This window comes from Botryllus schlosseri, chromosome 14, assembly GCF_051294905.1.
Source record: "Botryllus schlosseri isolate E-star chromosome 14, Bs_hap1, whole genome shotgun sequence".
Lineage (NCBI taxonomy): Eukaryota > Metazoa > Chordata > Ascidiacea > Stolidobranchia > Styelidae > Botryllus > Botryllus schlosseri.
In genome coordinates this window covers 5356889-5369541 of record NC_137249.1, presented here as the reverse complement: position 1 = coordinate 5369541, position 12653 = coordinate 5356889, and the positions used below count along the sequence as shown (strand labels likewise).

The 12653-nt window shown below is 40.6% G+C and overlaps 1 protein-coding gene across 1 annotated transcript; it reads right to left on the bottom strand.

The window, feature by feature from the left end:
• Positions 1-300: 300 nt before the first annotated feature.
• On the bottom strand, positions 301-4573 carry LOC145454952 (RNA-binding protein fxr1-A-like). Its single transcript, XM_080332881.1, has 3 exons — positions 3105-4573; positions 1884-1986; positions 301-1236 (listed from the first exon to the last, which is right to left on the bottom strand). Exons 1-3 carry the CDS (start codon positions 4487-4489, stop codon positions 1072-1074), a joined length of 1653 nt encoding a protein of 550 aa, XP_080189007.1. The 5' UTR covers positions 4490-4573; the 3' UTR covers positions 301-1071.
• Positions 4574-12653: the final 8080 nt, after the last annotated feature.

Sequence of the window (12653 nt, the reverse complement as noted above, 5' to 3'; positions counted from 1 at the left end):
AAGAATCGTAAATCCAAAGCTGATCCAAATCCAGTCGGCTGAATAAAATCTGTATTGATGATCGCGGCAGCGCCCTCCTCAACAACCCTCACATCGGTGTGTGCCTGTGCAGTTGTGCACGAATGCAATCGTAAGGTTCAAAACATTCATCTCCAGAAAATATCTCGACCTCCACTTTTTCGAGATAGTCGCAGCTGTAACTAATCATTCACAACCATCCTAATTATTAACTACTCATGTGTACCACGAATGCCACCTCAACTACAGGATCCCAGCTACATCATATTCTCGACTAAAAGACGAGGTTCAATGATTTTATTGCAAAAAAATAGCATCGTCGAAAGAAAAAGAATCACAAACATCGTGTGTAAGATATGGTAAGCACCAACCGCATGCTACGACTCGGATTTGTGAGTAGAATATGCAGGAGCAAGAAGGGGGTTAGTATCCATGTACGAGGTATGACCTATAGGATACGGTAAACCTCACAAGCTGAGAAGAATTTCACCGTGAAACTTGCTGGACAAATAGGAACTGAGTCTGATCACAGTACGAAGGTCAGGCATGAATTTTGAATCAGTAGTATGATAGCTACTGTGAACAGTTACTTCCCAAACCAGTCTTACCACAGTGGTTCTCATGACACGATAAAAAGCAAGTTTGCTGTCAAGAATGGAAACAACAGTAACAACAGATTTTTTCGTGGCAAAGAAAAGATATTGGCTTCAAAATCATTACAGAAAAATATTCAACACCGATTTACTAGAACACATTCAGAAGTGATACACACAAGAAATATCTCGTCCAGGAAAAGCCTGTAAGAGCAACACTAAATTTCAAGATAATATTAAATAGCGCAACATCAAAAAGAATTGCAGGCACAAACAACCTACCACATACCACAGAGACCGATCTGCTTTCTAGAGTTGACGAATTGTATTGCCGCGCCGATGCGACCTAGTCACCAATTTGCTATTGAGCTACTTTGACAATGGTACCTGTACGTATAATTTAGTGTTTCGTACTTCAGAGACAAGTAAGAATGCGCATGCAAAACACACCGCTTTGCGGCTATTTGGTTTGAACAGTGTCGGTTTTCGGAGTATCGCTGTTGGCTATGCCATTTTCAAAGTTTTCTCTGTTTCCCCTCTTATTGCGATTTTTGTTGTTTCGCTTTCCTTTAGGTTTACCGTTGCTTTGTAAATTGTTTTCATTGGTGCTGTCTTTTCCACTGCCCTGAAAAAGAGCATATTGTTGAAATTAAATCCTATGAATACATCTACCTGGGATAGGCTATATCCCGAGGTGTGAAAGTTGGTATCTTATGTTTTGGAAACAGAGAATAGAATATCCGAAGCACTATAAAGGGCAGTCTATCTTGGTAAAACATAACAGGAATCATTGAGTGATTAGAGAAAATCAGTAGAGTTAATACGGGTACGTTTCACACCGTGACCATCTGACACAAAATGTGGGTGACAATGAGGGCATAATGTATTAATGGTGATAATTACACAGGACAGCAACGCATCATGGACAGTGACAAAGCTACCATTCCTGTTGTGATTCAAATACTAGCACCAAACTTTAAAGTCAATGCAATCGAAAGTTTAGTGTTCATAAGTACAGCTTTAATCAACAACATTCATGACCGTGAGGATGCACAGACTCCAGGTAGAGGCAAGAAATAAGAAACTTTGTACCCACTGATTGGCTTTGAATATAATAATAATATAATATATATGGGAAGTCAAATAGATATGAAAGAACAGTATTTGTGGCGATTGGTTGAACAGAAGATAAAGCAATTGAAAGAATCAATGCTCTGTGTACTGCACCATTCACAAGATTGAGTTTGCTTAACGTCTAGATTAGGTACTTACTCCTTCTGCCACATCTTCACCACCGGCACCATTTAAAAGTTCAAAACGATTACGGTTGGGATTCGGAGCGTCTTTTCTCGGAGGTTTTTTTGAAGAATTTTGGCTGCGAATGAAATACATACTCATTAACTCGCTGATAGGAAAAATATTTAAATATGGGAGCATAGAGTCGCCCTTCATATCTTTCCTGGATTTATGTATGTGTGTGTAGTTGTGTACTATCTATCCTTGTTGATATCTGAAGTTGCAACTTGAAAAAGTGCTTTAACCATCGCGCATGACACAAGGGATTACATAACTTCCCATGGGGTTTAGCGGGACTCAAAGGGAGCATTGAAGTGAATATATAATTGTATATCAACCAACGGTCGTCTGAACAGAAAACAATATCAATACATAGCAAATAGCATAGTCTGCATCAATGAATCGATGGTATTACAAAAATGTTAACCACAAGATGCAGTAAAGATGGTCGTCTATCTGACATATCCACTCTGCCTATGGACACACACCAAAATCATTTTCATCGCTTGTCCTTTTTATGATATCTCCCATTACTTTTCATTCAGTGTGCATACATCTCATTTAAATGCTCGAGGTTATCACCCCGTTGTTTTGAGTGGGCTACAGAGCTTTGCTGGTGCACGGCAGTGCTTTTTAACCTGCGGTCATAAAAGCGCCACAGTTTTCTCTCCTTCTTTAGCACGGTAATCAGATTCCGAAATACTCCCAGGAGTAGCCGTGGGTGACTGTGTTGACATTTTTTAGTAATCAGCTAGTCCAATTCAGAGATGGGCCACGTAACATTTTCAAATAGGAAATTGGCCCACAGACATAAAAAGTTCAGGAACCGCCGCACTAGGCCAAGGAATGTGTCTGATTAAAAGTCGTTTTGACACCCTCCTTATCTTTTCCTTATATCACAATTGTTGGGTGATTTTGAGTATAAAATTGAAAATGTGTTGATATAAACCCGAATATTTTCGGCTGACAATGGTTGCGGGTAACCGTCAGCAACTAGTAGAGAAATCAAAAAAACTTTGTATATCAACAGTGATATCACTTATTAAAACATCACTGGGATGAAATTTTGAAAAACAAAGCCAGGATATAGCTTGAGCGCAATGTACTTTTTTGAAGACGATTTTGAATCGATGAAAATATAGCAATAAGTGACAGATGACATCTCCACACCGAATATCCTACTACATTTTCACTCACTTGGGAAATCCATTGTTAACCACTTCTTTCGACTTGATGTTGCCTCTCGCGTCCGTAACGGATTCATTGCCCGTCTCCGAGCCCGTATCCGATATCGATACTTCTGAGTTTGTATTCAAATTGCTGTCGCGGTCGCTTCCATTTTGTCTACGGCCGCCTCGTCCGCGGTTCGGCACATACCTTCGCCTGCGATAACCGTCGCCGTTAGTCTCCCCGTCATGCTGCGTGTACGCTGAACCCCCGTCTAACTGACGTATGCGTTGATTGATAGTCAGCTGCTTCATACGGAGCTGATCGAGATCGCGGAGATTCGCGACGTGATAGTCCAATAATGCTTTCGCGTTTTTAATACACTCGCGTATTCCAACAAAGCGAAACGGCACCATACCAGGCTCGAGTTCTTTCTCTCTGTTTTCATCGTCTCCTACTACACGAACTCTAACAACCCCGGACTTGTCGATCATTTCTTGGATAGTGGTCCCTTTCTTTCCGATAACCTTCCCAACGTAAGCTCTTGGAATCACCACTTCTTCTTCACAATATTCCAGAATTTCGCGAGCTTTCAGCACAGCTTCTTTCGTTTCTCCGTACACTGTAAACGTATGCGTCTCCTCGTCCAAGATGATATCGACTACACCTGGAATTTTACGCGCCGCTATAATATTCACTCCCCCCGTACCGATAGCAAGACCCATTAAATCTTCATCGACCGAAAATTTTTCCATGCACGACTCTGCGCGTTGTTGGGTCATCTCTAACTGTTTGGACGCTTCCTCGACTTTTTGCAGCATCTGTAACTTAGTTCGTAAACTGCGAAAATGCAATTCGGACACGATGGAAGCCCGCTTCTGCGCCGATTCGCTAGACACGAGGACATCCAATTGCTTCGTTTTTGCGTTGTATCGAACCGCTATAGCGCCAACGCTCTTTTCAAATTCCTTATGCAAGTCGGCATATTTCAAGCAGTAATTTTGAAGATCTTCGGCGACATCAAGGGCAACTTTTCTCAATGAATCTGGAGACAGAGATGGGTTCTTATTCATGGGACGGAGTCGGTCCTTTGTGACTATTTCCGTGTATTTAGGGTCGCAGGATTGATACTCGATGACAAAAAATTCTCCTTTGCTCATTTTAATACGAGAATACCACCATCCGCACGGTTCATTGTCATTTGCTCTTGAGTGAACTTCGACCTCTTGTCCTTCGGTAAAATCGCATGCATCGTCCGCGATCGGTGCTAATCGAATTTCTTTGAACGGAATGATTCTTTCCGGTTGCCAATTGTTTTCGAAAGTCACAAGAATTCCCGTAGGTAATACATCACAAAGGAAAGCTTTGTAGTAAGCACCATTAGAGCCACGGACTTCCACGGTTCTATTTTCCATGTCCAATAGCAATTCCAATCAGATAATGTTACCAAGTAGTTAGAGCCTGTTATTGCCTGCAATGATAGATTTGATCAGAATTCACCATACATGCGATGATGAAGTTTATTAACATTGTGTCGTACCGTACCGATAGTTCACTACCATACATTGTGTAGATTTACTAATACAAAACAAGTCATGATTTGATCAATGGTAAAGGCTTCAAATATATGGTGGCTGGGTGGTAATACATTTTGTTAGTTACAGAGTTGATATATGTTGAGCATGTTCAATATGCACTGTGGACCATTTTACGGCTTACTAATTTGAAATTCAATCAACATGTTAGGTTAGCAGCAGCTCTATAGGCTAGGCCAGTGCTTTTCAACCTTTTTGAGCTCCATTCGCACTTTTTTGTAAAATAAATGTCATTCGCACAAACTAATAGACAATTTTTACACAAAGTGAAGATGAAGATGCATAACAACATTTTGTTAAAAATGCAACAAAGTGGCTACTATGTAGCTTAAGCTATCAAGTGTGTCATTAAAATGGAAACTTTTTTCGCTCGTTTTGATTTCAACTATTTCACTAAAACCCTTCTCGGCCAAACAAGTTGTTGGGTTTTGTACAAGAACGTCTACAAGTGCTTGGATGGCCAGATCTTAGAATCTGTTCTGCACTCCTATCCAAAATACAGCGTATTTTTCGCGAGTGAAAAATGCTTGCTGGCGAAAATCGTTTTTGAGAGCTGACACAAAGGTCCCGGAGGTTCCAGTTTGTCGAAAGGGTGAAAAACCCACATGTTTGTGTTGATGCTTTTGCCTTATGTCTTGGAACATAAGGTGCAAAACGGTCAAGGAGAGTAGGCACATTAGAGCACGCTACCTCATGATACGTTGCTCCAACTTCTGTGTCGCGAGTGTTTGAGAAGAGCAAATAAACTCACGATACTGTTTGTTCTGCTCTTTAGCTCAATCTAACTTGAGAATTCATAACAGTTTATTGACGGTAAAGCAGCTATTAGACTACCACCGAAATCTGAGTTTTTGTGGCATCTCGCTTCCCGAGCCTCACCCATGAAAAGGAATTCACTTTTATTATTACAGTTGTATGCTACGATTTTACGGACATGTATGAATTAAAGAACGCGCGCACCACAATTCTACCCAGCTCAGCTCCACAAAACAGGTCTGCCACACGCGATTTCAAATTAGGTCAAATTAAATCCCTCTGCGTGTCGCAGGTTTTGTCCAAGGTTTTGTCGCCGCTTATGTTCATGGCATCGCATTTTATCAGCGGCTTGTTGGCCGAAACTTTACGTCTTCATGTGTCCCGACGCCGAAGGGGTTGGCCTCGAAATGAATGAGTCTCATAGACCTGAACTCTCTCGTTGCACATCCCTACAGCCTACACTAGTACATCCCGACGGTCTTCAACCATGTTTTCCAGAAAAAAATAGTCGGACAAATCTTATCATGAATTGTCATGATAAAGCCATATATTCTACGTGTCTCGCTTTCTGGCTACAGTACCCAACACAGTGACCTTGGATATGTAAAAACTATCGCAGGATTTTTTTGCAATAAATTCAACAAATTATTACATACATATTAACAGATAGCTCTGGCACTGTGTCGGTCCAAAAGTACACCCTTTGCGGTCCAGACTTTAATATACCTTGAAGTGGTACAAATTTGAGTTGCAGTAACTTGCAAATGTGAGTCTGTAATGATGTTATTGACTAGCCTACTATCCTCGTGCCTCGCGCTAATTGAACAGTTTTTACGAAAATATGTTGATTTTTTAGCGAAAGAAAGCAGAAAGTCAATTTGACGTCATTTTTCCAGCCTGTTGCAGGCTCAGACGGTTTGATATACTGTATGTCTGCCACTACACCAGCTTCCAAATCAGGCTTTTGGTTACGTAATAATCATAGTGCGAAATATTATTTCACTACGGCTTGTGAGAGCTACGATTAGTGGTGCGTCGTAACCTCGTAAACAAGTTTTTAAAATTGCGTCTACACTACAAAAGTTACACTGACCTTAAATTTCCTATTAGATTTATTTGAATTATTCCATATCAGAAAAATTAACAATTATTCACGATTTTCATTCGCACTTCATCCGGATTTTCATTCGCACTGTTCGCACCACCTTCGTCATTCGCACTGCAATTTTTTTCATTCGCACAAGTGCGAACCGTCACACAGGTTGAAAAGCACTGGGCTAGGCCTAATTAATATTCATCCACTTACGCACACTGACACTGACTTTGAATGTTCATAGGAAACACTGACAATATAGAGGGCATCATTCCTGAGGTAGGAGATAAATGATGTGTGCCTATGTGGCGTACCAAGGCTCGTTTTCACCCAACCTCAAAAATCATGCACCCTCAAACAGCTCTAGTACAAATATGCATGCTATGCTATACCGTTATGTAAAAGTTTGTTTATCCTGTGTGGGGGTGGGGCGGGTTGAAATTTGAGATTATTACATTCCGACCTGGATGAGACAATCCATAAAAGAAGGTCCGCACAAATTCTAATTTAGTATCAAATACATTATACTTGAACATATATAACAGAACTAATGTAAATGGAATGTAGCCTATCATACAACATTTCTCTAGATCCCGATATCTCGAGTCTACCATAATAGAGATTTTGTGTGTATTCTGAGTACTGACAATTCACTGTGAATGATGTTAATTTCAATACTCTGGGGTCAATTAACCCTGTCAGTTGCAACAGTCTTCACATAATTTCTTTCATTGCATGTATTGATTGTCTAAGGTGGGTGAAGTTGTAACATTAACCAATCAAGTAAAAAATATTATATTCACGTTGGTGTTTTTATATCTGTCCATTGTCAAAGTATAAGGCGAAAATCATAAGATCATTGATGTCTTGAGATTTCTTCTACCAATGTGTTCGATAGGGTCGGTTTTGTCAGAAATCATGCGGCTTCTAAGCGGACTTGTACAGATGTACTGTATATATATCCATACCACACACAAGTTGAATTGTATGGGTAAAGAGAAGGGATAAGGGGGTGGAGGAGGCAAGTCAAGACCCAGACCAATAGCACCACACATATATATGTCGAGCTGGGTTACCAACCAATCTGGCCACACAAGCCCTATCTGCCTTTAAACAACATTCGTGCTTGCCCTATATGCAACCTAGGACGTGTTAAATAAAGTAAAGTGTGTTGCATATGATATCTAGGCAAAAATCCTGCAGCTCACTAACATGGGACCAGGCGGCAATTGGTGGTCTGAGTAAAGAGTAAGGGTTTGATTGGTATACTATCAAAGACGTTTCTAGTCCTTCCTATCCTTTCATTCTATCGCAATTCGCAATCAACTTAGTAGAATGTAGAAGTCGTAGAAGATATAGCTACCAGAACGAAAGAATTGTATTTAATAGCGGTTGCGGAGCACGCCTGGCACGGTAAGCTGTAGTAAATCAGCAAGGGAGAATTACCACGAACATAGTTCCCGCTATCAATTAACCGCAAACATCTCATTTCATTACTGATCCTAGTTGAAAATAACAATGACAGAAATTAGCAACAATCCAGTCTTGAGTCTTGATGAGCCTGATTGGAATCGCTGGCCTTTTTGCCTGATATATCAGGTGAGCAGCGATGATTTTCCAAGTTGAAGTAATTTAATAAAAAATAATTAAAAAATAAAACATAGTGTGAGCTGTGAGCACAGGACACCGATTCCATTGACCGTCGCTAGTGTCAGATTCAAACGACAATAGAAAAGTAACTGCTAAGTATGCGGCGTGATAAATATGCCAGTAGTAACATAATGCAATAGCATGACGCTAGTGGTAATACAATAGATTATGTAACCCGAAAGAGCAATACGAATATTCGATAACTACATCATAACGTGCGATTCTTAATCAATCAATCAAGCAAAACGAATCGAAACCGGTATCTCGCAGAACGTTGGTCCTAAGGTTAACCTTTCACCCTATCGTCGATTTTCATCAAATGGTGCAATATATTACTCCTTCAGTTGGTGTCGTTATTATGATTTTCGGCCAGATATCGCGATAATGTTGTAGCGACCAAGAAAGTATAATATGCAAACGTCTACCTTGACCTTCATGTAGTTATAAGAAGAGACATATACCATAGACGTGCACAACGGCATGTAGTCAGGAAAATTTACATAAAAATTGCATTGCTTCATATTTTTCATGGCATAACATTACAAATCAATGTCCTATTCAAAAAGGGTGAGATATAATCATGTGTAACAACCATTGTCAAACCTACTGAGCTATAATTATAAACCCCGCTTTCTTGTACGACTTCACAATAAGTCGACGTCCTTATAGCTAGTAATATTCCTGGTTACATTGCACTTTGTGCCTTTCCTACGGGCAATCCATACCATGAGCAGGCATTGCGTACAGTGAACTGCTATTGCTAAGCACTATGCGCATTCTACAGTTGGACTTTATGGCACAACTGCCTCGCGGTGATAACAACCAGATGTAACTAATGACGTGATGTGGGACGTGACGCGATTGTGCATATATGTAATACCTTTGAGAGCAGCTGCGCAGTTGTAATCGTAGTAGCCTAAACTCTGGTATGTTAGAAAGTGGAATAAACATGGGAAAATCTGGTCAGCGGCTCAGCTTTTGGTGAAGTAAATAAACTTAGCACTAGAGTTCCGGAAACAAAGTTCATGATATTTATCGGAGAATATGAACATTGAACAAAGTTCAGTTCAGAACAAATCAGTTTCATGAGATTAACACCAAAAGATTGCGATCCAATGAAAACATAGGTGATGGTGAAGTCAATCAATCAATCAATCAAACGCCCAACAGCCCAAAATTATTCCACAGCAGGATGCGAGTCGGCAACCTTATGCTCCGCGGACCGCGGTTTCAATAAGATTTTCTTTTCGCGGGTGAGTCTTCAAAACATACGAATGTCCAACATGAAAAAGTGATTGCAGCACATAAACTATTGGTCACGAAAGGTCACAGGAGTGCCCAGTACGAGCAGTAGGGAAGGTGCGCACAATGGATGCAGGGGCACAGTGGTATAGGCTACATCGTGAATATTTTTAAAACCCGACGAAGAATATACATCGCTTCGATGATTTAGTAGTGGCATATCACCCTTAATCCTGATGTGGTTTGATTTTGCCAGGGTCGCTGCCTTTGTGAGAAAATGACGAGTTGCTTAATTTTGTTAACCTGCGTAAATATACATCGCTACCTTGCGAAGGTGTTTTAGGGGGTTAGGGGTGTTTTAGGTGGATAGGCTATATCTGGTTTGTTTTGTTTGAAATTAGTAGGCCTACACAGCTTAGTCAGAGCAGTAGTCTCCCTGTATGCTTTTAGGCGCAGGGTTGTGATTTTAAGAACAACTACCACATGATCAGGACTGAATACAAGAAAACGCATTGCTCTATCAAGTATGCCGGACGCCCGGACCCCAATTGTGGAACAGCATATCGCCGGCTATCCGACAGTCGTCGAGCATGTCTGCATTTAAGTCGAAATACAAGCAATTTCTTCTAAATCAATACTAGCCAGTCTCCAGGATTACCGGACCACGACCTAACATCGATCTCGCCCTCCGCCACATGCCACCACATTTTGTCGCTTGCGTCTTATATTCTCTGCATTACTTTTCATTCAGTGTGCATTTGTGCATGCCTCTTATTAACTTCGCCTAGGCTAAGGTGGGTGTCTGATCTTAATGGCTACTCCAAGTTGTTACGACACCTTCTTATCTTTTCATTGTATCGCAGTCTTGTGATGTTTTGAAACGATGAAAATATTAATAAACCTGATTAATTGATTGATTTAACGTTTTTTCTGCTCTGAAGAAGTGGGTGGGGCACATTGGGACGATTTGACTGGGGCACAGTGAGTGGTCCATTGATATACAAATGCAGATTTTGCAAAATATAAAAAAAATCAACAGCAGAGTGTGCAGAACCAAGATTTCCTTAAAAACATCTCCTGGAGTGTCACGCAATAAATAAAGGACAATAAAGTTATTTTACCTCCTCTTTTCACCAATGTAGATCGACGATCGAGCCGACAGCGATCTCCATTCAAGTTTTATTACGATTCCAAACTTCGTAATGCAACTAAAACTAGTCTTGGACAACTGCTGATCAGGGTAGTAACCAAGTCACAAGGCACCGAGTCACAAGTCAATCTCACTTTTATAGTTTTGACTCGAGTCAAGTCGAGTCATTTTCAATTCACCACCGAGTCAAGTCCGAGTCCAAGTCAGCGAAAAGAGGGTCAAGTCCGAGTCACAGTATTATGACTCGAGTCGAGTCCAAGTCATTATGTTGACTGCTCAGTTTCTTGTTAAAGTCTTGTTAAAAAACCATTTTTCTAACTCTATTTGGTGGTATCGAATGGTTCGATGTTATGATATTTTTTTTACCCCTCTTTTAGCAGTTTCTGGTCGCATTTTCAAGTACCAGTACCGACAGACGAAATCCCAATAGTGTGTTGGCTTCGGAATTATAATGAAATGCCGGTCTTGGCCGTCTCAGTCTCGAGTCAATGACTTGGATCGAGTCATGCACAATGACTCGAGTCCAAGTCGAGTCAATACACAGATTGACTCGAGTCGAGTCGAGTCATTTCCGTATTTTGGAAAAAAGACTCGAGTCAAGTCGAGTCATCAGAAAAGTGTGACTCGAGTCTGACTCGAGTCGAGTCATGACTCGAGTCATTACAACCCTGCTGCTGATTCATCATTTTCTTCAACAGTTCTTAGTTTCTTGCTAACAGAAGCGATGTTAAATTTTTAATACTCTCCCATTTCCCCCACCGCATGTCCCATTGTGTCCCGCCTATATCGCATTTAACATATAATCATTGAGCTATATTTTTCATCTGAACAAGTCACACACAATGTACAATGCAATAAGACACAATGCGATGTCATGAACAGATAGGAGGATGTCGAACGACACGCACCAGTAGCGATCCTTTTAATCTAACATCCACCTCGGCCTAGAGTGCCCGATGTCTCAGTACTTTTCGATGTTGATCTTTTTGAAGCCGCGGCCCTTTCTACTAGTTCTTTCCATTTCTTGTGAGTGCTTTCTTTCGTCGGGTCTTTTTCTGGGCATTTTTGTCGCCGTAAGAACGGCAACGGCGGGGGAAGAGGAGCCCAGATAAACCTCCGACGGGAATCGAACCGGGTTTGTAGGCGCTTGTCGTCAGCACTACGCTATGTCCCTCGCCCCAAGTATAAGTGAATATAATTTAGGTACCGGATTGCATGGTTCCTATCACACCGCATTGTCGGCCATATCAAATATTTCATCACAGTAAATATCAGTGTTGGGGTGACTCGAGTCAACTTTTTCGTATGACTTGACTCGAGTCACTTTGCAAAAATGACTTGACTTTACTTGACCCGGCGCTTCAAAAATGCGGATTGACTCGTGACTCGGAGCAAAATTTACGAGTCAATTTCAAGTCATCAAGTAAACGGTATCAATTAAATCACTGTATTTTGTATATGTTCGTATTGTTCGGGATACGCCTGTGTCACTTGTGAGAGTAACCAGGCATTCACTGAATGTACGTTTGAATGATCCTCCATTGTTGCATCACAAATAAATTGACCACAAACGAAATGATCACAGGTTACGCTGTCGTAGTAGTAGTAGTAGTAGAAGTAGAAGTAGAAGAAGAAGAAGAAGAATATAATATCAAAGTATCTATGTTTCTTAGACGGCCCAGTGCTAACATTGCCCAGTGATCACCTTTAACAACCCTATTGTATGATTTAAATCTAGCGAATATAGTTGATGCGTTTATTTTCTCACGGATATGTAGGATAGATGGATGGTAGTGTATTGTACCATAACAATTTGTTACAACTTCTCGAGACTTCGTATTCGATCCTATTGGCTGATAAAAACAGACTGTAGCTTAGCTATACAGTTAGTCGCGTGTTTTATTTGAGGTTCTACGTGTGCGTGATAGACACAACGTCTTCTTGCATACATATTCAACTTTACATTCGTTATTTGATGCAAGATAAATGGCAAATTATTCTGTATTTCTCACAGCTAGCAAAATGTAATGACTTTGAATCGTCATTGATACTTCGAAAATTCAATTTGACTTGAATTGTAACTTGACTCCTGA